Source organism: Lutra lutra, chromosome 4, assembly GCF_902655055.1.
Source record: "Lutra lutra chromosome 4, mLutLut1.2, whole genome shotgun sequence".
In the NCBI taxonomy this organism is placed as follows: domain Eukaryota; kingdom Metazoa; phylum Chordata; class Mammalia; order Carnivora; family Mustelidae; genus Lutra; species Lutra lutra.
In genome coordinates, this window is record NC_062281.1 from 179164410 (window position 1) to 179188154 (window position 23745).

Consider the following 23745-nt stretch of genomic DNA (forward strand, 5'->3'; position numbering starts at 1 on the left):
CAACTGTTATGCTTTATTAAGCATAAGTATGTTTGGAATGTATCCAATTTACAAATCCCCAGAAATAAAACAATCACCATTGTTTAATCCCCAACACCAAGCACAAAGTCTTCGGAACTGACTTTTCAGCCGTCATTCTGACCCCCGGTATAGGTCAATTGTGGGTGTCTCGAATTCTGTCTCCAACCTTCTTAATCTCTACTTGGCAAAACATGGGCGTAAGCGACCTTTTCTAAGTTGATACTGCATTGACGGAGATCCTGGGACGTCCGCAGCCTGGCACTGGTAAGGAAGGAGTGGCCGTGAAGAGTCCAGGGAGGGTCAGCCCGAGCCGGCAACTTCCGGGGGAGTGGAGGCAACGGCCCGGTCTGCACTAACCCAGCACAGAGAGCGTCGCCAAACTGGGACTGCGGCCGCAAGAAACATCCGCAGTCTGCGGGATTCAGCAACGAAAACAGGCCCACCAGTACCCGGATGCAGCACCTCCGCGCCCCGCCCCCGAGGACGAGGACCTCCTACGCTTCCAGGACTTTGCGCACGGCGGGCGGGACAGGGAGGGGCGCGAGAAGAGAGGAGATAAGGGCGGTGATTGGGCATAAGGGGAGCCACGCCCACCATGCCAACGTTTCTGCGCATGCTCCGCGCCTCGGCTTCTGGTATTTTCGACGCGTTTGCGAGCGCCCGTCCAGTCCAGGTCTGGAGGTCGGAGAGGGAGTTCGAGAGCTTCCTTTTCTCAAGAGCAGCTTCGAAAAGCCTCTCTTTGTCCTCAACTTCGAAAGGAGGGCGTCTTTTGGTCCTTTACTTTCACTTTTGGTGTGGCGTCGGCGGCCTCTGGTGGTAAGTTTTCCAGTGATGCGGAGTCGGTCCTAGGTACGTGGGGCGGGGGTGACAAACAAAGGGGCCGCTGCTAGGGCGTGCAGGCTGGCCTTTGTGGCTGTCATGGCCTGCAGTCGGAGCGGCTCTCTTAGTTTCTTGGCTTGGGATCGGCCCGCGCGACTCACTTCCGGTCCCCCCCACCCCCCCTGGATTTCAGGCGCCGAGTGTCCGGGCAGGGATACTCTGAGACAGAGGGAAGCTTGCAGTCTCGGGCCGAGATGTCCCAGTACGTGAACGACCTGTGGCCGGGCTCGCCGCAGCACAAGGAGTCCCTCTCGACGTCTCGGTCGGTCAGGTCCAGCCGCCTGTCCTCGGCATCCAGGAGCCGCTCGTCTTCCGGGAGCTCTCGGTCGCGCTCAGGCGGCTCGAGTCGGGCGTCGTCGCGGAGTCGGAGCCGGTCCTGGAGGAGGAGGAGGTCCAGGTCCTGGTCTAGGAGGCGCCACCAGAGGAAGTACAGGCGCTACTCGCGCTCCTACTCGCGCAGCCGGTCACGCTCCCGCGGCCGCCAGTATCGCGACAGGCGCTACAGCGCGTCCAGAAGATACGGCCGGTCGCCGTCGGGGCCCCGCTCCCGCAGCCGGTCCCGCTCGCGGGGACGTTCGTATTATCGACGGGCCTACGCGCTCCCGCGGGGGCGGCGATACTACGGCTTCGGCCGCACCCTGTACCCGGAGGAACGCGGAAGTTGGAGGGGCGGGTCCCGGGGCAGGTCCCGGACCCGGTCGCGGAGCCCCACCCCTTTTCGCTTAAGTGAGAAAGGTGAGTCCCCTGGTGCGAAGCTCTCTTTTGCACCCTCGTACGTGGCCGGCTGGCGACAGCAAGACTGCGCTGGGGGACCAAAGTAGCCGTGTAGTGCGGCTATCTCCATTGCTTTTGGTGCCTGTAATCTTAGTAGTTCCGTTGGGAGCAAACAGAGAAGGGACACATTAGCAGATTAAGAGCAGTTAAAAGCGCTCTGTTTGGTACCCCGTGTTTTGTTTTTTTTTTTTTTAAGATTTTATTTGTTTATTGGACAGAGAGAGATCACAAGCAGGCAGAGAGAGAGGAGGAAGCAGGCTTCCCACCAAGGAAAGAGCCCGATGTGGGGCTCGATCCCAGGACCCTGGGATCATGACCCGAGCCGAAGGCAGAGGCCTTAACCCTCTGAGCCACCCAGGCGCCCCTGGTACCCCGTTTTTAAAGTGGACGTTCTTTTCCCTGGGGATTAGAAGTCGACTGTGGAATTAAACAGCTCGAGGTGGAGGAACTCCTTTTTCCCAGTGGTTGGCCCGCCCTTCTCCGTGCAGCTTTTCTAGGTATTACTAGTGGCTCAGTTTGTCTTAAGCTTTTGTTATCCGTTGAGCGGGAAGAAGAGTATCAAAACCTTTTTGGTCAATACCGTGTTAGTGGAACAACTGGATTTTGTTCCGGTGTTTATTTTTTAAGATTTTACTTATTTGGTAGAGCACGTGGTGGGGGGGGCGGGTGAGGGGCAGAAGAAGAAGCAGACTCCCCGCTGAACAGGGAGCCCTATGGGAGGCTTGATCTGGGACTGTCAGGATCATGACCAGAAAAAGGCAGATGCTTAACTGAGCCATCCAGGTGCCGCAGTTCCAGTATTTTAACATAGGTGATTTGTTTTAATGGTGGGTAAGATCACAGAACAGAAAAAGATACCTTGACTGGAAACCTCTAGGAATCTGGGCGCCAGCGTGGCTCAGTGGGTTGAGCCTCTGCTTTGGGCTCAGGTCATGATCTCAGGGTCCTGGGATCGAGCCCCACATCAGGCTCTCCTCCGCTTGGCGGGAGCCTGCTTCCCCCCTTCTCTCTGCCTGCCTTTCTGCCTACTTGTGTTGTCTTTCTCTGTCAAATCAATAAAATACTAAAAAAAAAAAAAAAAAACTTCTAGGAACCTGAGAGTGGATTTAGGAATGTATCTGAATTGGTTCATTAGTTGTGGTGATTGTGCCATATATAAAATCTTACGAAAGAACTTGATATGTTTAGAGAAACATTTGAAGGGAAAGAAAACAATTGGGAAATTCAGGCCTTTGGTAAAGAAAATTGAAAACCAGTTGAAAATATTTAGGGATGCTTGCTTGCTTTTCTCAGCTAAAAATGGGCATTCTTTGGGGGAGTGATTTACAGGAGTAATAATTGTCTTGTTTTTGTAGATCGAATGGAGCTGTTAGAAATAGCAAAAGCCAATGCAGCAAAAGCTTTAGGAACCACTAACTTTGACTTGCCCGCTAGTCTCAGAAAAGTTCTTGCATCTAAAGAGACGAACTGTGGAACAGCTGTACCAAACAGTGATGCAAAGTTTGAGGTAAGTATTCTAGGTTTATCCAGAGTCTTCAGAAAGCTGCTATTAGGAAAATGTAATTAGCCACTTTTTTTTTTTTAATCTTAGAGTGCTTCTTGAAAAGCCTAAATATAATTTAAGATCAAAGTAGAAGCTCCAGAAAGGGTCTCTCCCCCATGATAATGGGAAATTAGTGATCTTTATTTTCATATGACACAATACTAATTAGTTTCATAGTTGTAGGTGGTATTTGGCAATTCTGTGTAGCTATTCAGTTTTTCTAACTAGCCTTTACAGAGTATTTTATCTGTAGCTTTCATTTGCAGCATTATGTTCCCACAAATTCTGTATTCAACATACAGTATAGTTTATCTGCTTTATTTCTGTCTTATAGAAATCATGAATGTGGTCTCCAGACATTGATGAAGAAAATCTGTTGGTAATTGATAAATGGGCAAAAGCATCAGAGGTTTAACTAATTTGAAGTTTACGTTCATACACTGAAAGTTTAGTTTTTTGTTGGTAGATCCATGTGCATGCTAGATGTTGGGATAGGTACTATTTTAATAAGCTACTAAAGACAGTTTTTTTAAAAAACCGTTTGTAATGTGGGGCATCTGTGATACAGATGTCCCTTTCATAATATATGCAATATATTCCAGATGTTTTGAAAGATTACAGAAGAAGAGGCCTGCTTCACTTGCAGATAAGTTTATTATAATTCTCCAGAAATGTGCAGGATGTGCATTGGTAAATTGCACTGTGTGGTCTTAATTACATGAAATAGAAAGTATAAAATTCATAGCCTTCAAGGTTTAAGGTAGTTAGGAATTTGATAGAATCAGTTAAGATAGGAAAGATGTTCTCTAGATGAATCTACCCTTCAAACTCAGATGTGGGTTTGCTTAAGTATTTAGTAATAAACAAGGTCTTAGTCCAGTTGCTTTTTCAGATTAGGTTTCCAGCTGGCAAATGCCTTAGTTCTTTGGAACTAAGTATTTTCCGGTATGACTTTACTTTCAGTTAACTGGATTTGCATCAGGGGAATATAATACTGTTTTATTGGGGAAGAGTGCCTTAAGCTGATTATTGAATTAGTTTTGTTTTTAAAGTATTTTTTCTCTTGTTTAGCTGTCGGGAAAACTAGGAGAAGATGGAACTAAAAATCCCAGTGAAAAGCCTTCCCAGCAAAAAAGCATAGCTTTTAGCTCTAATGTAAGTATGTCTGGGCATTGACTACTCAAAAATTGGACTTAAGGGACATAATTCTATTATGTGGGCTTTTATTTTTGTTGGAATACTCATTGTTTTTGTGGTGGTAATTTGGGGTCTACTAAGCCACTTTAGATAGAATAAACCTTTCATAATTTTTTTACCATTCTTAGAAGTGACTGGTATATATTGGCTTTTTCTATTATATATGATACATTTTTGATACCAGTATTTACTTTTCCATATTTCTTCTGTACTTGCTGAACTATTTTCTTTTTTTTTCTTTTTTTTTTTTTTAAAGATTTTATTTATTATCTTGAGAGAGAGAGATCACAAGTAGGCAGAGAGGCAGGCAGAGAGAGAGGAGGAAGCAGGCTCCCTGCTGAGCAGAGAGCCCATTGCGGGGCTCGATCCCAGGACTCTGAGATCATGACCTGAGCCAAAGGCAGCGGCTTAACCCACTGAGCCACCCAGGCGCCCCAAATATTTTAAAATCAGTTAAGTGCTTAAAACTGAAAACTCTGTCAGTGCATTATTTTGCAATGTACTTTGCATATAAAGATCTTGATTTTTCCTAGTAGTTTTTTAAAGTAGGCTTAACAGTTGGGATCATGTAGGGTCCATTCTTTGCATTTGGTTGGTATCTCAAGTTTTAGTTTTTAAAATGGGATTGCTTAGTGTATTTTGTGAACAAGTATTTTGGATACATTGTGTTTGTATAGCTGACAAGAATTTCTTCTATTACAGAATTCTGTAGCAAAGCCAGTGCTTCAGAAGTCTACTAAAGCTACTGCTGAAGAGACCTCTTCAGGATCCCCCAAAATAGATAAGAAGAAAAGTCCATATGGACTGTGGTTACCTGTCTAAAAAAAGAAAACTAATGTATAAGGTTGGCTGAAATGCACTTTATTGCAAGTGTGTGTTCTAGCATTATTCCATCTCTGGGAGTCATTTAGTGGTAATTGTTGGAATTACAGTGACACAGAAATACATAAATCCTTAATATTTAAATATTAACATTTTAGATTTCTCTTATAGATAAAGAGAAAACACACACGGACCAGAGGATTCATACAGGTGGGAGTCTTGTACATATACTTGTAAATGCTTTGTATAATACCAGTTAGGTAAGAGCAAAATTTGTAAGAACAGTAATCGATATGTTTATATTTGTTAATAAATTTTTTATTTTTTAAATTTGTGTCACTTTATTATATATGTATATATTACATTATGAGTCCTTATTTTAAAGAAGCATAAAGTGTTTCTTATTTAAAACTTTGTTAACCCCAAATCCAGATCCATGGAGTGATGGCAGTAAGGTTCACTGATCTGGAGTCTGAGAAATGCTAAATCTCAAAGTCTCCACCCCAGAGCCGAATCTTAATATCCCCAGTTTTGTGGGTCTTCATTTAAATTTCAGAAGTTATGCCTAAAGTTTATGGAATTCTGGCATAGTGTTGTCCTGGATGACTTAAACTACTAGCTTCGGGGTAGGAAACTCAGCCCAAGAGGTAGAAATGGAATGCTTCCTTGAATTCTAAAATTTGTGATGTTTAGCTGCATTTCTTTATTATGCTTTTTTTTTTTTGGAAGTATGTTTTCTTTCTGTTTTGCCATCAATTTGGGTAGTCTTTTATTTTTTTATTTTTTTAAAGATTTTATTTATTTATTTGACAGATCACAAGTAGGTAGAGAGGCAGGCAGAGAGAGAGGGGGAAGCAGGCTCCCCGCGAATCAGAGAGCCCGATGTGGGGCTCGATCCCAGGACCCTGGGATCATGACCTGAGCTGAAGGCAGAGGCTTTAACCCACTGAGCCACCCAGGCGCCCCTGGATAGTCTTTTAAATTTAGGAAATAGTGAAATAGATTTTTAATAGGGATGATACAGTAGAGAACAGGATAAGCAGAATTTTAAGAGAACAACTCAAGGAAAGAAAAATAATTTGAATAGATGAGCAGGTAGAAGTTATGAATTCTTAACATAGAAGGGACAGTAACAAAGGTTCTCAAGTGGGACTTAATTTGCTTTTAACTAAAGCTGTACTATCTAATATTTTACCTGTACTTTCCAGTAACCTAGCCACTGTGATTACATTCAGTTTCTCAGTCCTACTAGCCACTTCTGAAGTGTTAAGGCTAGTGGCTGTGTTATTGGAAAGTATAGATAATAGAATATTTCTGTCCTAAAACATTGTATGGGAGAGAGCTGCTCTAATAAAATTTGACCTTATGAAAAACTTAAAAGGACAATGAATGGGAAATTCTGTAAGGTTTGCTGCTCTGGGTGAACATGTCCATTTTACATCTAGGTTAACAGTAGTTAACCAGGAGGGGGACATGACATGCTCCTAAGGGAGTATGAAAGTTAATGCAGTAGGTTCATTTTTTTTTTTCTAAGGAGACCTGAGAACATTGGCAGGCTGGTGTGATTGCAGCCAAATCCAGTAAAAGGTGAGGATTTGCTTTGTAACTGAAAATGAGGCTAATAGGAACACCTTGTTAGTATCTTTAGTATTATTAGCAAAGTTGCAGAGGATTTCCTTGTGAGGGAGACTTTGGAAAAGAATGAAGTGATAATCTTTTTCACCTTCATTTTTTTTTTTTTTTTAACCAGCAGGCAGAGGGGGGTGGGTGAGAGAGAGGAAGGGAAGCAGGCTCCCTGCTGAGCAGAGAGCCTGATGGGGGGTTTGATCCCAGAACCCTGGGATCATGACCTGAGCCAAAGGCAGAGGCTTTAACCCACTGAGCCACCCAAGCGCCCCTTTCACCTTCATTTTGCTGGTAATAGCATTTTTTGTGATTATGACCTGTATTTGAATATTAGCCCTTATTAACAGCTAAGTGACTGGACAAGTCCTCTAACTCTAACCCAACTCCATCATATACGAAGGGTCTGGCTTATTACTGTTTCTGATACTTTGCAGTGATTTTTCTCTTCAACATTCTTCACCATTAGCTTCTCCTTCAGTTTATTAGCACACTTGAGGCTTCACTATTTCATTCCTTAGTCTGTTGGATCGTTTTATCTAGTGTCCTGAAAAGAGTATGGTTTATACATACATATTTTTTACCCCCATAATTGCCCCATTAAGTACTAACAGCGTCCTTGTTTAAGTTCACTTTGTCTTTTCGCCGGGTCTGGGATAGTCAGTCTGTCCTGGGCTTTGTAACATAGAAGATAAACGTACTGTGTGTATATACCCAGACTGGCTGTCATTACGTAAGTGGGATACAGTTGCCCAGGTGTGATACCGTGATGCTGTGTAACTTGTGGACAGTACAGCAAGGTGGTGCTGAAGGTGAGAAAGTGTACCAAAAGACTAGATCTCAGTGCTGTCTGGTGAAAATGAGGGAACCACAGTGAAAAAGGTAAAAGAATTAAAAATGTTTTTTTACTCTAGTATATCTGAAGTGTCCTCTCAAAAGAATTAGTGGCATTTTAACTTTTTTTGTACTAGGTATTGTGATGAACGTATGTATATCTTACACTTAAAGCACCTGTTTGTCCTAGCCACTTTCCAAGTCATATGGTGGCCACCATTTTGGAAAGCACATCTAGATTGATTCAGGTGTTAAACCCTTTGCTTTTTTTTTCTTAGAGTGTGAACTAGAGGAACCATATTTAACTCACCATAGCATGCTGTCCTTTCATTTTCTTTGCTGAAAACCTCTATTACGCTTATCTAGTAAAATAAAACTTGGTCTTAATGAGTGCTTTCCACTGTTTAGAGAGTCCTTCAAAATTTTCTTTGACTCAGGGACTTACATGCACTTATTTCCTTTGACCTCCTCCACTTTCTACACTGGCTCTTTGTCCCTTGCCCACTGTTAGGATTGTATCCTTGGCTTGCTGCTCTCTACAAGCTTTCTGGCAATTTCCCCCATGCTGCCTTTAACTGCTACCATCTACTAATTGGAAATGAGTTTCCTGAGTTTTTTTCCAGTGCCTACTCCCCAGCTCTTCAAAACGAACCTTTCCTATATTGAGCTTATTAAAATATTGCCTATTTGACCATCCACTTAGTCAACTTCAGAGTAATCCTCAAATCAGACTACAGTTGAAGCAGCAGTGGCTTTGGGGGAGTGTTTTTCTCCTCTGGAGAAATCTGTTTATTTTTTAAACAATTTTATTGATTTGAGAGAGCACGAGCCAGGCGTTAGTGGAGGCAGAGGGAAAAGCAGATTCTTCCTCACTGGGAGTCTGATGCAAGACTCAATCCCAGGACCCCAAAATGATAACCTGAGCCAAAGGCAGATGCTTAACCGACTGAGGCACCCTGGTGTCCCTTGAATTATTTTTAAGGGAGTTACACATTTGTTCTTTTTAAAGATTTGTCACCGAGAGCGTGTGTGCAAGCAAGGGGAGAGGCAGGCTCCCACTGAGCAAGGAGCCTGATGCTGGGCTCAATCCCAGGACCCTGGGATCATGACCTGAGGTGAAGGCAGCTGCTTAACAGACTGGGCCCTGGGGGGCCTACCCTTGAATTATTCTTAAAAGGAAGTCAAACTTCTGTTTCCATTCCACAGAGGCAGTCATACATGGTATGAAATACATTCTGGATTTTTTGTAATGCCTTACACAAACTGCTTGGGTATGAGCATCTTTTCATATTAGTATATATAGATCTACCTCATTCTGCATGTGAATGTACAACATTAAAAGTTTCCTTATTCATAGTACATCGAGTCACTAATAGCACATTACCATCTTAATCAGTCCATCATTCACTAAATGAGAGCTACTGGTGTGCCCAACTTAACGGATACCAGTCCTACTCGTTTTTCATATAAAATGGCACAAATAACCTTTACTTTTATGGGATACTCCTGACTTTCAGGTTTTTGCCCTATATTTCCCATAACTACTACTCAAACTACATGCCCTCATTTCTCACAGTTGAAATGAGGTTAAAATTTCAATTAGGTTTAAAAAAAAAACAACTATTATGTAAGTTTTAATAATACTTTTTTTTTTTTTTTTTTTTTTTTTTAGTGTTAATAATACTTTGACCAAATGTTTTAATTTACTTTCTTCCGAGGGAAATTTGCTTTTAAAAATGGTGTATATACAAAATGTCATTAGAGGATCAGTTTTCCTACTTTCTGTGCCTGCCCCATAAATGTACCTGGGCCCTGGGCTAGAGCATGGGATAGGCTAGCACCTGTTAATTGTGACTACTTCTGGAGAGGGTGGGCCAGGGGGAATTTCCAGTAGCCAATATCCCCTTCCTTTCACCACCCACCATAGCTTACAAGAAAAATTAGTCCCAGTTTAGCATTCTATGAAGCTCCCAAGTTCAACTCTAGTTCAAGGCAAACATGACAGATGTAAGGATGATGATGACATATGTTTGTAGCTAGTAGTGTTAAGCCCAGTAGGGTACACACATGAAGTGCACACACTGAACAAAAATACATAACATTTTGTTTCTGAAATGAGTGAATAATAAATATATAAGCATGAAAATACATAGTCATAAAACACTTAACTTAAAAAAGGAAAGGTAATAGTCCTGGTTTACTGTTAGAATTTGGCAGTCAAAAGAGTTCCCAAAGGAGATTAGACTGCTGTTCCCCTCTCTAAATTCTGTTTAATTTCAGCTGTATATTTCCCATAGAACCTTTCTGCCTTCTTGTTGAATTTGGCATTCCTTTCATTAATGTAGTCAATATCTGCATCATCATTATAAGGACGTCTCCGACTATACTTGTCTCGTTTTTCAATTCTGGAAGAAAAGAAAATTGACAATATTCAAAATAGCCTTCTTTTTTTGATCTTAATAAAACATGCCCAAATAATTAACTAAGAGTAGAATCAGTAACGGAAACAGATTTACAGAATTCCAAGCTGCTTTCTTTTTTGGTCTTAAGACTGAAAGCAGTATTTTTAGGAAAAAATTCTATGAAGAAATAACTTCACTGAATTTATAAGTTAGTAGTACAGTCAGATGATCTAGTCTTAGGAACACAAGTTCATGTTGAAATACAAGGGCAGTGACATTAAATTACTTCAAGAGAATTTATATACTGCTGGTTCTGCCTAATAATTACCCTATTCAAAACAAATGTACAAATGACAGTGATGGGACACTCTTCAAACTAGTAATTGAGGTGTTCCTTAATTTCTACCCTTTGCTACACGTGAAGACCACAAAGCTAATTTTGTCATGAGGCATTAATCAGTACTAAAACTTAAGGTTCCATGATAGTACTTACTGCTTTTCCAAGTCTATGACCATCCTATCAATTTCCTCTGTGGAGGGCACATGGGTTCCATGAAGAAGACTGTTGGATGTTGGGTAGAACTCTTCTCCACTGAGAAAGAGCAAGGTGTAAATAACACCATGAAGATTCTATACCATCAGAACTGGACAATGTTTAATGGTCAAAAGTGGAAACAATTGGGGTCATATTTGATTACAAAGAAATAGAAATCAGACCTGAAAAAAGGTACTTAAATCATCTACTCTAGTGCCCATGTGAGGAACCAGCTGAGGACCAGAGGCTTATGGACTCACCTAACAAGCTGCACAGAGAGAGCTTGAACTGTGTGCTCCGAACAATTTAGAGCTTTCTCTGCTACACTCTCCCTATCAAAACAGTTGTGATCTTAAGCACACTACTGGTCTTAGGGAAAGAGCAAGTGCAGCTTAGCACTGCTTACCGCTCCTGGGCAAAGTAGTTACCTCCACAGGTAAGGGACAGAGTAGGAGCAGCTGTAACCACAATGACGATATTGCATACAGTGCTGTGTGCCAAACAGTATGTACACTGTACGAATGAATTCATTTAACACTCCCCACACCCTGTGAGGTGAGCACTGTTACTCCGTGTATACAGATGAGGAAACGGAGGAAAATTGTGTGACACATCTGATAAGTGGTGGACAGAACCCAAGGCCAGGAAGTAAAGCTCCAGAATCAGTGCTCTTAAATTCAAGTCCTTCCAGGTAACATACTAAGAATATACCATTAAATCACTTACTGTTTTTCTCTCAGTCTTTCATAAGTTTCCATGTTAGGTTTGATCTGCTTGGTCAGCCGATGATACTGGCGTAACTGGGCAGCAGCATAATCTAAAAGGAGAATCCAGATTTTTCAGATGTTGGGGCATTATTAACCTATTATTAAGAGGCCCATTCAATAAAGTAAAAGCCACTTTTACCTGAGAATCCCAGGTCAGGGTTTTTCCTCCTCTTCTTCCTCTCCCATCTTTCTGCATCTTCTGCACTGATCTCCAGCAGCTTCACTTTCTCATAGTCCTCCCCTCTTGCCGCACATTCCTAAAAAGAGGGAAAATCATTAGTTTTACTCCCTTATATAATTCTTCAACCCCTTTAAAATCAAGAGAAGCCTAACGACTGTTATCAAAACTGTTTAAGTTGATTAGCTTGAAAACTGTGTAATTTTCTGTGATCTGTAAGACATAATACATCTAGGGTCACCTGGGTGGCTTGGCTGGGTGTCTGGTCGTGATCCAGAGCCCCGGGATCAAGCCCCACATCAGGTTCCCTGCTCATCAGGAAGTCTGTATCTCCCTCTGCCCCTCTCCCTGCTTGTGCTCTCTCTCTCCCTCTCTCAAATAAATAAAATCTTAAAAAGAAAAAAATCACCAGAGCTTCATTTCTTATTAAAAAACAAAGACAAAAAAAAAAAAAATCTCTAACACTGACACCCACAACAGCCATGGTGGACACATTAGATGTCCATTAAAATCCTTTCTCCTCTCCTTCCCCAGCTCATGGCTCCCCATTTCCCAATTTCCCCTGCAGTTCAATCAGGCCAGGTGACTTGGGCTGCTCAAAGGGGAGCTAATACATGGGAGACTCATGAGCTTTATAGTTTCGTTTTTTTTTTTTTTTTTAAAGATTTTATTTATTTGACAGAGGCAGTACAAGCAGGGAGAGCAGCAGGGAGAGGGAGAAGCAGTTCTGCTAAGCGGAGCCGGATGTGGGGCTTGTCCTGGGATCATGACCTGAGATGAAGGCAGACACTTAACGACTGAGCCATCCAGGCGCCCCTATAGTTTCTTTTTTTTTTTTTTTTTTTTTTTTTTTTTTTTTTTTTTTAAAGATTTTATTTATTTATTTGACAGAGAGATCACAAGTAGATGGAGAGGCAGAGAGAGAGAGAGGGAAGCAGGCTCCCTGCTGAGCAGAGAGCCTGATGCGGGACTCGATCCCAGGACCCTGAGATCATGACCTGAGCCGAAGGCAGCGGCTTAACCCACTGAGCCACGCAGGCGCCCCGCGCCCCTATAGTTTCTTATTGTTGGACCTTCTGTTACTGTAGCTTAGGTTTTTACTCTGATAGCCATTGCTCATGCCACTGTAAGTGCCAGGCACTGCTGTTAAGTGTTTTACACACTTTATTCTCACAACTGTGTCAGATGCAGCTGAGACCAGACCTGGAGGGCTCAACCACTGTGCCATATGTTGCCTGGACGAAGCACAGGAGAATCCTATAATCCACAGACTGTGAGGATGGTGGACTTTTACTTACTTTTTTCTTTTCTTCTTCCTGCAGCTCCCATTCCAGACAAGCTTTTTTAGCCTCCCAGTTTGCAGGTAATTTAAGTCTTTTATCTTCCTCCACAACTTCCTGGTGGTTTAACTTTCGAGCTTCATTCTACCACCAAAACACACAAAGTTTGTCAGGACAAGTATGGAAACAAATCTAAATAGACATTACCTGTCTTCTTGTATGGCAGGCATCCAAAGCAGACCTTTGCATTTTATCCTGAATGGCAGAGAGCCACTAGAGAATTTTACATGTGTATTTGTGTTGGGGGAATTTGTGGAGGGGGAGATGAGGAAGTCAACACCTATTCCTATATCTTTAAATATCCTTTTACTACTTTCAAGGAACCAGGTGGTAGGGATGCAAAGAGCTACGGTTTGGAAGGAAGAAGGCCTGAGGGATATACGGACTTGACTACTCTCTGGCTGTGTGATGTAAGCAAGTCTTATAGGATTGGATTGAAACAGGGTTTCCCACAGTGTGAGTTCCACTGTAGGGAGGGACTTGAGAGGATTTTAGATGCTACTGAATGACACCAAGTCACATACTGAGAAGGTGATTCATTTTCATGTCTCTTTTACTTTGAATTGGGTCCAAGACAAACTCTCATCCACTAATGGGTTTAAAGCGTCTGAAAACACCTTTCCTAACACCTCCTCTTAAAAACAAACAGGGTGGGAGACTCCATCAGAATGCAACCCACAAAATCCAGACTGTGGGAAGCTACAGAAAAACAACAGTCCTTTTTTCCAAACAAATGAAACAAGATGACCTCCTCAAACAAAAACCCAAAACAAATAAAACACAAAAAACTAAAACACACACACACACACACAAAAACCCCAGAAGCAGAAAAGATGAAAAGAGAACCTATAGATTAGAGACATAAAAATGTAAAATTCGCATCTTAAATAGTAATCTTACATTTAAATAGCAACTTAAACACTGAGCAAGTGGGCAGGTGGTCACATGTATAAGCTGTGAATGTGATGGGAAACTCCAATCTAATGTTTATGAAATTGGGAAAGTTTTTAGATTACAGAATTAGTGGCAGAGTTAGGACAAGACCAATTTCCTGATTTCTGCCTATTTTTTCCCCAATCTATGAATATTTTAATATCTCCTTTTTAAAAAAGATTTTATTTTTAAATAATCTCTACACCCAATGTGGGGCTTGATCGCAACCCGAGATCAAGTGTTGCATGCTCCACTGACTGAGCCAGCCAGGCACCCTTTTGATCTCTCTTTAACAATACCACCATCACACTCCCAAAATAATGAATTCTCATCCTATAATGTTCACATTTTCCTGATGGTCTCAGGGTTCATTATTTTTACAGTTTGAATTCAGACAAGTTCCATATATTGTGACTAGTCAATACATCTCTTAAGGTTTATTTAATCTGTAGTCTCCTTCTCCATCTTTTTTACCCCCTGCTCTTTTTGAGGACTGTGAAAATGATCAGGCTGACTGTCCCATTTCCCAAAGTGCTAGCTGCCTCCCTATGATGTCCTTTAACAGGCTCCGCTGACCCCTGTATTTCTTGTAAATTGGTCATTAGATCTAGTGGTTCCATTCAGTTCAGATATTATTTAAAAAGTCTACTTATATGAAGCTAGTGTTATATACTTCTATCAGGAGACACATAATCTCTGATTTTCTCCCTTTTTGTGATGTTTGCAGTAACTGATCACCTAGAACCAGTGATCCATTAAAGGTTACAAAAGCTTGATGTTTGAATTATGTTTTCTTCACATAACATCCAGCCTATCCTTTACACAGTATTTCAAATTAAGTTTGTGTGTCTGATGAGTTTTTAAATTGAGTTTTTCTGGGCAAACACAGATAACTACACTCCTCACACACATCCTGTCTCCCGCTGCTTGGGGGCCTCCCACCCTAAAGAGGACTCTGCCTTTGCACTTGTCCTTACTGCTTGGATACCTCTTCCTCCAACTTCCTTTACTTGTCTGATAATATCCTACTCATGTTTCAAGCAGCTTAGCTGTCCCATTAGTCTTTAGTGGTCTTCTTCTTCTTTGAACTTCTGAGGCACTTTGTTCCTCCCTTTAACACACAATTACCAACTCGCGGAGTAATTACTGTTATGGACCTGCCTCCATAACCAGGCAGGCAGGAGCCTTACCACACCTACCACTGTATCCACACTATCTGGTTGGCTGTGGCTCACTAGGAGCTCTGGGGTGAGGGTGGAGGAGGGCGTTTGGATGAATGAGTGAGTAGCCAACTTGCTGTGTGACAACAGACAAAACCAGTGTCTGAGTCCAGAAACGGATTAAGTGAGACATTCTAGAAGTGAGGCCTAAGCATGAGCATTTTTAAAAAGTTCTCGAGTGGTTCCAGTGTGCCATCAGGGTTGAAACCACCGGGAAAGATCTTTCTTCAGCACTGCGCGTCTGTCAGGCGCGCCTGTGTCACTTGCTCGTCCCTCCACCAACACTCGCGGGCCGCCCAGGTGACAGGTCTTGGATGCTTCGGGGGCTACTCACCCGCTTCAGGTGCAGCTCCCGGAACTTGCGCAGCCTCTGTTCACGCTTCTGGGCGGCCAGATCCACGGCCCCTGCGAGGGGCCGCTCCCCCTCCTCCGCGCTGTCCACCGGCACCTGCCGCGGAGAGGACCGGCTAGAGGCGGGGCGGCCGGGGCCAATTCCCCTCACTGCCGCCGGATCCCACGGTTCGTGCGCCTCCCTCCCCGGCATCGCCTGTAAGTGTGGGCCAAACGTCTAGCCGCAGACACCCTTATCCCCAAGCCCTGGGCAAAGCCCACCACCCACCTCCCCTGCCTCGTCCTCAGCTGCCATCACCCGGCAGCGCTTCCCCTCAGACTTCCGGCGGCAACAAACAACTTTTCCGACTCACCCGCTCACTTCCGGCTGTCGGCAGCTACAGGTTTCAGGGGAAAGGCCCGCCCTTTTCTGCTTCGCCCTGGAGACGAGGAACCAATCCCCGCCCGCCGCAGCCCTGGGCGGCATCCGATTGGGCCAGGCTAGTGAGGGGCATTGAGTAGCGACACCTGGGCGGTGCGGTAAAACCGAAGGGGCCTGGCGTCAGCGCCATTGGGACTGTAAAGGGGAGGATGAGGGGGAAAAGGGAGTAAACCACCAGATGTGTGAGAAAGCAACCCAAAGCACAGGTTGTGCCCATCAACTAACCGACCTTGTAGTTCAGATTTCTGAATACTAAATACAAAGTAGATTCACAGTTACCATCACGTCGTCCTGTTTTAATCCTGCCTCCAGTTTATGGTCGCCCTGCTCAGCACAGCATGAGCTCCAAGAGAACATCTGATGCCTTGTGGCCCGAACGATCCCTAGTGCAGGGTATGAACTAATTTCATACTCTTGAATGGATGAAGGAATAAACCGGTTGGCGATTATTTGGGATCTCGAGCATCTTCGTGATGCAGAAAGATTTCTTGGATTAATTTGAGGCTTTGACTTTTTTCGGAAAATTCTGCAAGAACGGCATTCTTCATCTGTCTGTCTACTCATTCAATAATGACCTGTTCTTATTTATTTACTAATTAGTGTATTCTCTGGTTCATCATTTATGAAAAAGAAATAATAAAGCAATACGCATGTCAGAGAGTAGTTTGAGGACAAATTAGGTAATATGGGTGAAGTATCTGTGACTAGTACCTGGCCCATAGCAAATGATGAGTAATTGCTGACTTTTGCCAGTTGGCATTAGATGTGCCCCTTTCCTGCCTGAGGTCTTAAATGTCTTTCTTCAGGGAAGCCTTCATCTCCACCCCCCTGAAGAGTCAGTTTCCCCTGTTATAGCTCGTCATACTTTCTTCTTTGTTGCATTTACATAAGTGTAATTAAATAAATGTGGAATTGCTTGTTTAATGCCATTGATTTAAAGGAGACAAATTTCTTAACCACTATTAAGGCAGCAACTCTAGGCCTTTATTTTTTCTATATCATGGATGAATTGATGGAGGAATCTTACATGTATTTATATTCTTTAGAAATGTCAGCGACAAAATTATTTTCAGTAAGATCCCATCAGAATTACAGGTTTTACAAAATATTTTTTCAGAGCCCTATAAACTGAAACCAAATAATTAAGGAGAGTTTAATGAAGGGACTGTTTACAAAGTTGTAGACTGGATTAAGAGAAACCAGAAAAAGAAAGTGAAGCATTCCAGGGCTAGGAACAGGGGGAAGCCATTGCTATCCCTAGTCCTAAAGAGGTAAGCAAAGGAGAAGTTGGAGAGGGTGTTCATATAGAAGCTGTGACTACAGAAACCAGCCCATAATCCAGGCATGGAATAAATATCCTGACCTCATTCTTTTCTTCTGTAGGTGCCACTCATTGGAAGGATCCAATGAGAAGAGAGCAATAAACAAGAGAGCTTATTGATGCAGACCATACAGATCAGCACTGGTGAGTGCAGAACAGAGTGGACACTGGTGGAAGGTGGCTCCAAAGTAGCAAATAAAATATCCAGTACAATTCTTTCCGTGGGACATGGTAACAATTTCATAATTTTTTGAAGTCTTAGAAGAGCTCTTTGTTCAAGTAATACTTACATAGATTTAGTAACAAAGAACAGAACAAGTTGTTTGGCCAATTGAATTTTCCAAGATGATTGAAGATCTTTCATCCTATGTGCTATTCTTTTTTTTTTTTTAAGATTTTTAAAATTTATTTTAAGTTTTAATTAATTTAATTTAGATCACAAGTAAGCAGAGAGGCAGACAGAGAGAGGGAAGCAGACTCCTTGCTGAGCAGATCCCAGGACCCTGGGATCATGACCTGAGCCGAAGGTAGAGACTATAACGCACTGAACCACTCAGGGGTCCCCTATGTGCTATTCTTACAATGTGACATTGACACACCTCCCAAGGAGAGGTAAGATCTATATCCCTAATCCTTGAATATGTGACTGCGGAGGAAGTGACACTACATGACTTCTGAGGCTAAGTCATAAAAGCAGAAACAGATGCCATGTGGTTGTTTTGAGATGCTTGGTTTTTGAACCCAGTTACCATTCTTTGAGGAGGCCCGAGCCAAATGGAGAGGTCACTTAGGACTGAGCATTGGTACAATCCTCAGGAAGGGCAATTTGGCAATATTTATTTAAAAGTTACAAAGACTTTTGCTCTTTGACTCAGCTATTATGCTGTTGGGGTTTATCCTACAGGTACAATTGCACAGGCATATCATGAATTATATATAAGCATTGCTTAGGACATCTATTTATTTTCTCATATGATTTAGTAAAGACATGATAGATTCATTGGGTGAGAATGCACAATATTCTTTTTTGGCTGTCATTTAAAGCTTGTTGGGTACATTTGGTAAAGCCTCTGTATACATTATAACATCTTGGCCAACAGAGGGAACAAAAACAGTGGGATGGAATCTCCTTCATGCTCAGGGAAAGCCAGGGGGCGATGATCTAACCATCCAGGTGGAAATCACGGCCTAAGATCCATGCCACATAACCACTGAGCTCCATTCAGGGCTGCTCAGTAAACACCTGGACAGTGTGACCTATTGGTGCCAAACCAGTCACTTTCCTTCAGTATAACAGAATGCTCACAAAGTTCCAGATATCTATCCACATGTTGGGTGTAATTGGGTTGGTTCTGCTTAGAGTGATTTTGTTGTTGTTCCTAACATAGGGGTCCCTGGGTGTTCCAATGTTCATATCCTGGGGTAAGCCACAAAGATCCATCCCAAATCTGGGTAGCCACCCATGGTTCTGACAGTCATACTTTTAGGATTCTTTGGTTGACAGGTTGGTGGGCTGCCTGCATAGTTTGGTTAACAGAAAAAGAATACTTAGGTCCTGTGTCATTAATACTGTGCTGTAGGCCAGTCTTCTGGATCAGGTTTACTAATGTCAGATATACTAAGGATGCCAGTGTCAACATGTTCTTTCTTAATGTGTTGCTTTAGGACCTTCCAGTCTCCCCCCAGAAAGTGGTAATATCCACCATGGTAATTCTAACAAGCTAGAGAGAGGAAGCTGTCCACATATGCAGCAGTCGGTTTGATTTTTGTTTTGGGCAAATGAGTGGGCCTACTGCAGAAAGACATTTCCATCAGTTGTCTGTCCCATGACTGGACACCATAGGATAAAGAGACACCTAACCAAATGATTTCTAAAAATTATATGATTGTACTTGGGCTGTGAGTTTTCTGTGGATTTATTTCTCATCTCTATTGGGAAAATTAACACAAGAGCTCCAGGGCTTTTGAAACAAATGTGAGACAAAGTGATCTAAGGTTGTATCTGTCGTTAACCTCAATCAGTTCTAAAGAACTGGAGTTTATGAAAAGGAGATTTTTACCACCAGTAGAGAAACCTGACCTTGTGTCAAAGATCAAAAGTCATGAGAATTCCGATCGGAAGGAGTAATATCGCAAATATTTCAACTGACTTAATCATCCTATAAAATGCTCATATAGCCTTCAAGTTTCCTTAAATAAATAAATATATTTAGGCACCTAGTATTCATAAAACTCCCCACTTTAGACAAGTATTTCTGTAATCAGAAATGCAAGGATCAGGGTCACATGTGTGAATAAAACTTTGGACAGTACAGCTGGCATAATAATCATAGGATAAGAGGAATAAGAGAATATAAAGTATGATGAAAAAATTTTTTGAAATTGTAATATACAGGCCTGGTCCAGAGTCTTGGGATAGCTCTCTACTCAGATGTCATCTGTTTTTGAGATGTCATAAGTTTTAATTCTCTGTTAGGGAAGGGTGGCCCACCTCATATTAGAGCTTTCTTTAAATGAGAACCATGAGCCCAAAAATCAATACCTTTGAGTTTAACTGCACAAGGATTTGTTCAAAGTAACCTGGTAGTCTCTTTTCCATTGAGGCTACAAAGCATCCTTGTGGAGATGTCTTTTCTAATGGAGAGAATCTCCAGATTGAAGGCAGTGCCGTAGGATGTCTGTCTCCTGGGCGTGCTCTGTGGAAGAACTTTTCTACCAAGGCACGCATTTTCTTTAAGGCCTCTTAAAGCCTTTATTCAAGTATTTATCCTTTAATTAATAAAGGTTCGTGAATTCCTGAACTTAATCTCAGAGGTCTCCCAGTTACTACTTCGAAGAACAATACTTTGTTTTTTGAAAGGTATGGACCTTAAATTTAACAATATAATTGGCAGTTCCTTAGGCCAGGGTAAGTTGAAGGCTTCTCTAAATTTAGCTAGTTGAGTTTTAATTATACCATTTGTCTTTTCTGTCAATCCTGATTACTAATGAAAATGTAAAATAGGGGTGCCTGGGTGGCTCAGTCGTTAAGCATCCGCCTTTGGCTTGGGTCATGATCCCGGGTCCTGGGACCGAATCCCTCATCAGGCTCCCTGCTCGGCAGGAGGCCTGCTTCTCCCTCTCCCACTCGCCATGCTTGTGTTCCCTCTTTCACTGTGTCTCTCTCTGTCAAATAAATAAAATCTTAAAAAAAAAAAGAAAATGTAAAATATCAAATATCAAAATTGTCTTAATTATTTGCCCACTAATGGGTCTGCCGAGTGCTGTGCCATTCAGATGGGATTCTCTCATTGGGAGTGATGTTTCCTGACAATAACTCGGCTATTGCTGATACAGTGGCTATGTGACAAGGGAAGGCTTCTACCCAATGGACGTACATACAAATCATTACCAACCCATATTTACATTCCTGAGAAGGTGGCAGCTGGATAAAATCTGATTGGCATACCTCAAAGCGTCCTGAAGGCAGTGGGAAATGCCCCACAGGGCTGTGAATAGGTTTCCCAGAATTATGTTTTGGATAAATTGGACAATGCTGATAGATTTCAGATGCAGTTTTGTGGGAAGGGTACAAAAAGTATTGTTTTCCTCAATTTATCATTTTTTTTCTGTGCTCCAGTGGGTGCACTGTGACCAGTGGGTCAGTTGGTCATTTCATGAATGAATTTTGGAGTAGTTTCCTTGCTAATCAGGGAGGACAGGCAGTCCATCCTACCCAGACCAAAGATAGAACGAGCCAAATTTGCAATTTGATTTGACTGTCTTTTCTTTTCCTTAAAGGTGGCGTTCTGTTGAGTGTCCTTGATTATTTGTTTTCAATCACCAATAGCGGTTGAAGCGAACATTCCTTTTAGAGTAGACCAGCTTTGTAAAGCCACAGCTCTTGCTGTGGGTGTGATATATGGTTTCCTTTGGTTTTCTCCGTGTTTGTTACAAAGTGGCCAGGACTTTTAATTACAGCGAATGACTTTGGTAATAGAATAGAATCTAATAGTTCTAACACATAAAAGCTATTTTTAATCTTTTGGCCAGAAGAGGTTAAAAATCGTTGTTGTTCTGAAAGCATACCAAAACCACGTGTGACACAAAGGCATGCCTGCTATCAGTATATCCTATCAGACATTTGTCTCTTGCCGGAATGCAAACTCTAGCTCAGGCCAAAAGTTCAGCCTGTTGAGGTTTCCAGTTATGGAATGAATGAATCACGGAGATGAAAGGTACAGGATAGGGAATAAATGTAGTCAGTAGTCTTGTAATAGGGTTGTGTGGTCACAGATGGTAGATACATTTCTGGTGAGCACAGCAAAACCTATACACTTGTTGAATCACTATGTCGTGCAACATTTCTGGTGAGCACAGCAAAACCTATACACTTGTTGAATCACTATGTCGTGCACCTGAAACTAATATAACATTGTGTGTCAACTATATAAGAGAAATGAAAACAGTTCAACATACAGAGCTGCAGGGGCGTAGGTAGGGCATTAGCCTTAACTATCTCTGTAGCTGGTTTCAGCGTATCCTGCTGGTATTTTCCCATTTTATCCCTTAAATAAGAGTTACCACTGAATCCAATTATTCAGCCTTTATGATAGGTTTTTTTTTGAAGACCTAGTCTACGAGTCAGCCGTGGATCAGTCATAGTAATGTAGTCATGAGGAATCTCATCAGGGGCAAGAGGCAAAAAAAATTGCAGGGTTTAGGGATGCCCGGCTGGGGCTCCTGTCAGTGGAGCATGGGGTTTGGACTTACAACCCCCAGATCAAGATCTCTTGTGAGTCTGAGCCCCACACTGGGTGTAGAGATTACTTAAAAATAAAAAAAAAAGTAGCAGGGTTTAAAGAGTGACACTTGGTGATAGAGATGTTTGAAAGTGACAGCAGGAGAATGTCAGAGGAAGTTCATTTGCTAGCAGATGAGAGCTTTCACTAAACATGAAACTTAAATGATCTAGAGAAATTCATGATGGCTTCTTCTGTGTCTTCTGACAAAACAGCAGTGGCTGCTAGAGTTCTCACGCAGGGTAGCAGTCCTTCAGCCACTGGGTACTGGAGTACCCTGGAGACCCGTGCTGGTCTCCATGCCTCTGTCATTAGCTTTGTGATCATGAACAAAGAGGACGAAGGGCAATTGACAATTTGGGGTGCCCCAGAGCATGGACTGAGCAAGGTGTCTTACCTTCTCAAAAGCCTGTTGGTTTCATTTAGTCCAATGGAAGGGTTCTGGTTAACAGTGCCTTAAGTAAGGAATTTAAGGTTAGCAAAGAAATTAAGAATTCAGTTTCGGCAATATCCAGCTGGTCTCTGGAATCCCCACAACTGTTGTTTGGTTTGAGGAAGGGGAAGGGAGCCAATGCTTCTTATTCTTTCAGGATTGAAGAGAAATCCTTGGTCACTAATGACATATCCCAAATATTTAACTTAGGATAGTTTTTTTTTAATTTATTTTTTTCTCACCCACCCCTGACTTAGGGCATTTTCAATTATGATTTCTCTTTTGCTTTTTCCAGCTAACTGTTTTAACAGTTGGATACTGTCAATTGAACAAGCTCTTTACGAAGGGGAGCAAAGAAGATGGTGGCCCACATATTGTAATAAATAGAATTTTGAAGGGAGGTTACATCAGCTATGTCTGCTTTAAAGATTTGGGGTACATAAGTAGGGCTCCCAGTGTGACCTTGAGATATAACTGTCTAGGTATATTATTTTCCTTCCCAGGTGATGGGAAATAAAAATGGTCTGAGTCCACAGGTATAATGAAGAGGGCACTACATGAATCCACTCCTGTGTAGATTAGCTGTCTGGAGGAACAGCAGAAAGTAAGGTGTGAGGATTAGGCACGCGTGGATGTTGTGGAATGGCAACATTACTGACTGCTCTAAGGGCCTGCACAAACCTCCATCCTCTGCCATGAGATTTTCAGATGGGAAAAATTGGCATTTTATAAAGACTAGAGTGCATGGAATAATCAATACATATATACACACACACACCTTGATTACAGGTTTAATCCCTTCAGTGGCTTCAGCATTTAGAGAATATTGGTACATATTAGGGAGTGGTTTAATATCAATCTGACCATTTAGATAGGAGGGGCAGAGTGTATACGTCTGATGTCTCTAGGACTTTTGAACAGAAGAGTGTCAGGGACAGTGTCCAGGAGGGGGTGCTGTAGGTTTTGAATTATAGGAAAGAAGAGTATTGATGTAGGCTTCTTTTGTATAGACTTTTCTGTGCGCTGTTCTGCTATTTGCAAAAATATTCCCCCTGCCTTTTTAAAATAATCGCTACACCCAAAGTGGGGCTCGAACTCATGACCCCGAGATCTAGAGTCAGATGCTCTATTGACTGAGCCAGCCAGGCACTCCCTTTCTATTTATTTATTTTTAGAGCATTAATTTTTTTTTTTTTTTTTACCCATTTTGAGAGAAGGAAAGGTATGCCTGATAAATCTCCAGAAAATCATAGCCTAACAGGTGAACAGCAATTGTAGGGATTGGAAGGAATGAATGGATGAGTGCCTTGTAAAGGCCCCAGCTGAAAAAAGGATAGGCAGGGATTTAAAAACTGTCATGGGATATTAGT

At 42.2% G+C, this 23745-nt stretch overlaps 2 protein-coding genes across 7 annotated transcripts; one reads left to right on the forward strand and one right to left on the reverse strand.

Annotated features, from left to right (window-relative positions):
* Positions 1–549: 549 nt before the first annotated feature.
* RSRP1 (arginine and serine rich protein 1) lies at positions 550–5566 on the forward strand. Of its 4 annotated transcripts, XR_007127075.1 has the most exons (6): positions 550–837; positions 1034–1635; positions 3030–3181; positions 3552–3596; positions 4289–4372; positions 5117–5202. XR_007127075.1 is itself a non-coding variant. In XM_047728725.1 (5 exons), the coding sequence occupies exons 1-5, from the start codon at positions 617–619 to the stop codon at positions 5234–5236; spliced, it is 1179 nt and encodes a 392-aa protein (XP_047584681.1). In that variant the 5' UTR covers positions 579–616; the 3' UTR covers positions 5237–5566. The 4 variants fall into 4 exon arrangements, 2 of the variants coding, with proteins under 2 accessions (XP_047584682.1, XP_047584681.1); XR_007127074.1 differs by having other exon boundaries at positions 566–837; positions 3030–3596; XM_047728725.1 differs by lacking the exon at positions 3552–3596 and having other exon boundaries at positions 579–837; positions 5117–5566.
* Positions 5567–9301: 3735 nt separating this feature from the next.
* LOC125099266 (pre-mRNA-splicing factor SYF2-like) lies at positions 9302–15781 on the reverse strand. 3 transcript variants are annotated; one of them, XM_047728728.1, is made up of 7 exons: positions 15688–15781; positions 15403–15516; positions 12874–12999; positions 11537–11654; positions 11357–11447; positions 10589–10687; positions 9302–10098 (listed from the first exon to the last, which is right to left on the reverse strand). In XM_047728728.1, exons 1-7 carry the CDS (start codon positions 15712–15714, stop codon positions 9933–9935), a joined length of 741 nt encoding a protein of 246 aa, XP_047584684.1. In that variant the 5' UTR covers positions 15715–15781; the 3' UTR covers positions 9302–9932. The 3 variants fall into 3 exon arrangements, with proteins under 3 accessions (XP_047584684.1, XP_047584685.1, XP_047584683.1); XM_047728729.1 differs by having other exon boundaries at positions 10589–10739; positions 15403–15752; XM_047728727.1 differs by having other exon boundaries at positions 15403–15749.
* Positions 15782–23745: the final 7964 nt, after the last annotated feature.

Bases quoted from the DNA above. Each gene is read 5' to 3' on its own strand.
- LOC125099266 (XM_047728727.1), bottom strand. From the start codon at position 15,612: ATGCCGGGGAGGGAGGCGCACGAACCGTGGGATCCGGCGGCAGTGAGG. The intron at 11,655-12,873 runs GTAAGTAAAAGT...CCCTCTTTTTAG, and splicing joins AGGAAGAAGAAAAGAAAAAA to GAATGTGCGGCAAGAGGGGA. The intron at 10,099-10,588 runs GTAAGTACTATC...CTTTTCTTCCAG, and splicing joins GTCATAGACTTGGAAAAGCA to AATTGAAAAACGAGACAAGT.
- RSRP1 (XM_047728725.1), top strand. From the start codon at position 617: ATGCCAACGTTTCTGCGCATGCTCCGCGCCTCGGCTTCTGGTATTTTC. The intron at 838-1,033 runs GTAAGTTTTCCA...CCTGGATTTCAG, and splicing joins GGCGTCGGCGGCCTCTGGTG to GCGCCGAGTGTCCGGGCAGG. The intron at 3,182-4,288 runs GTAAGTATTCTA...TCTCTTGTTTAG, and splicing joins ACAGTGATGCAAAGTTTGAG to CTGTCGGGAAAACTAGGAGA.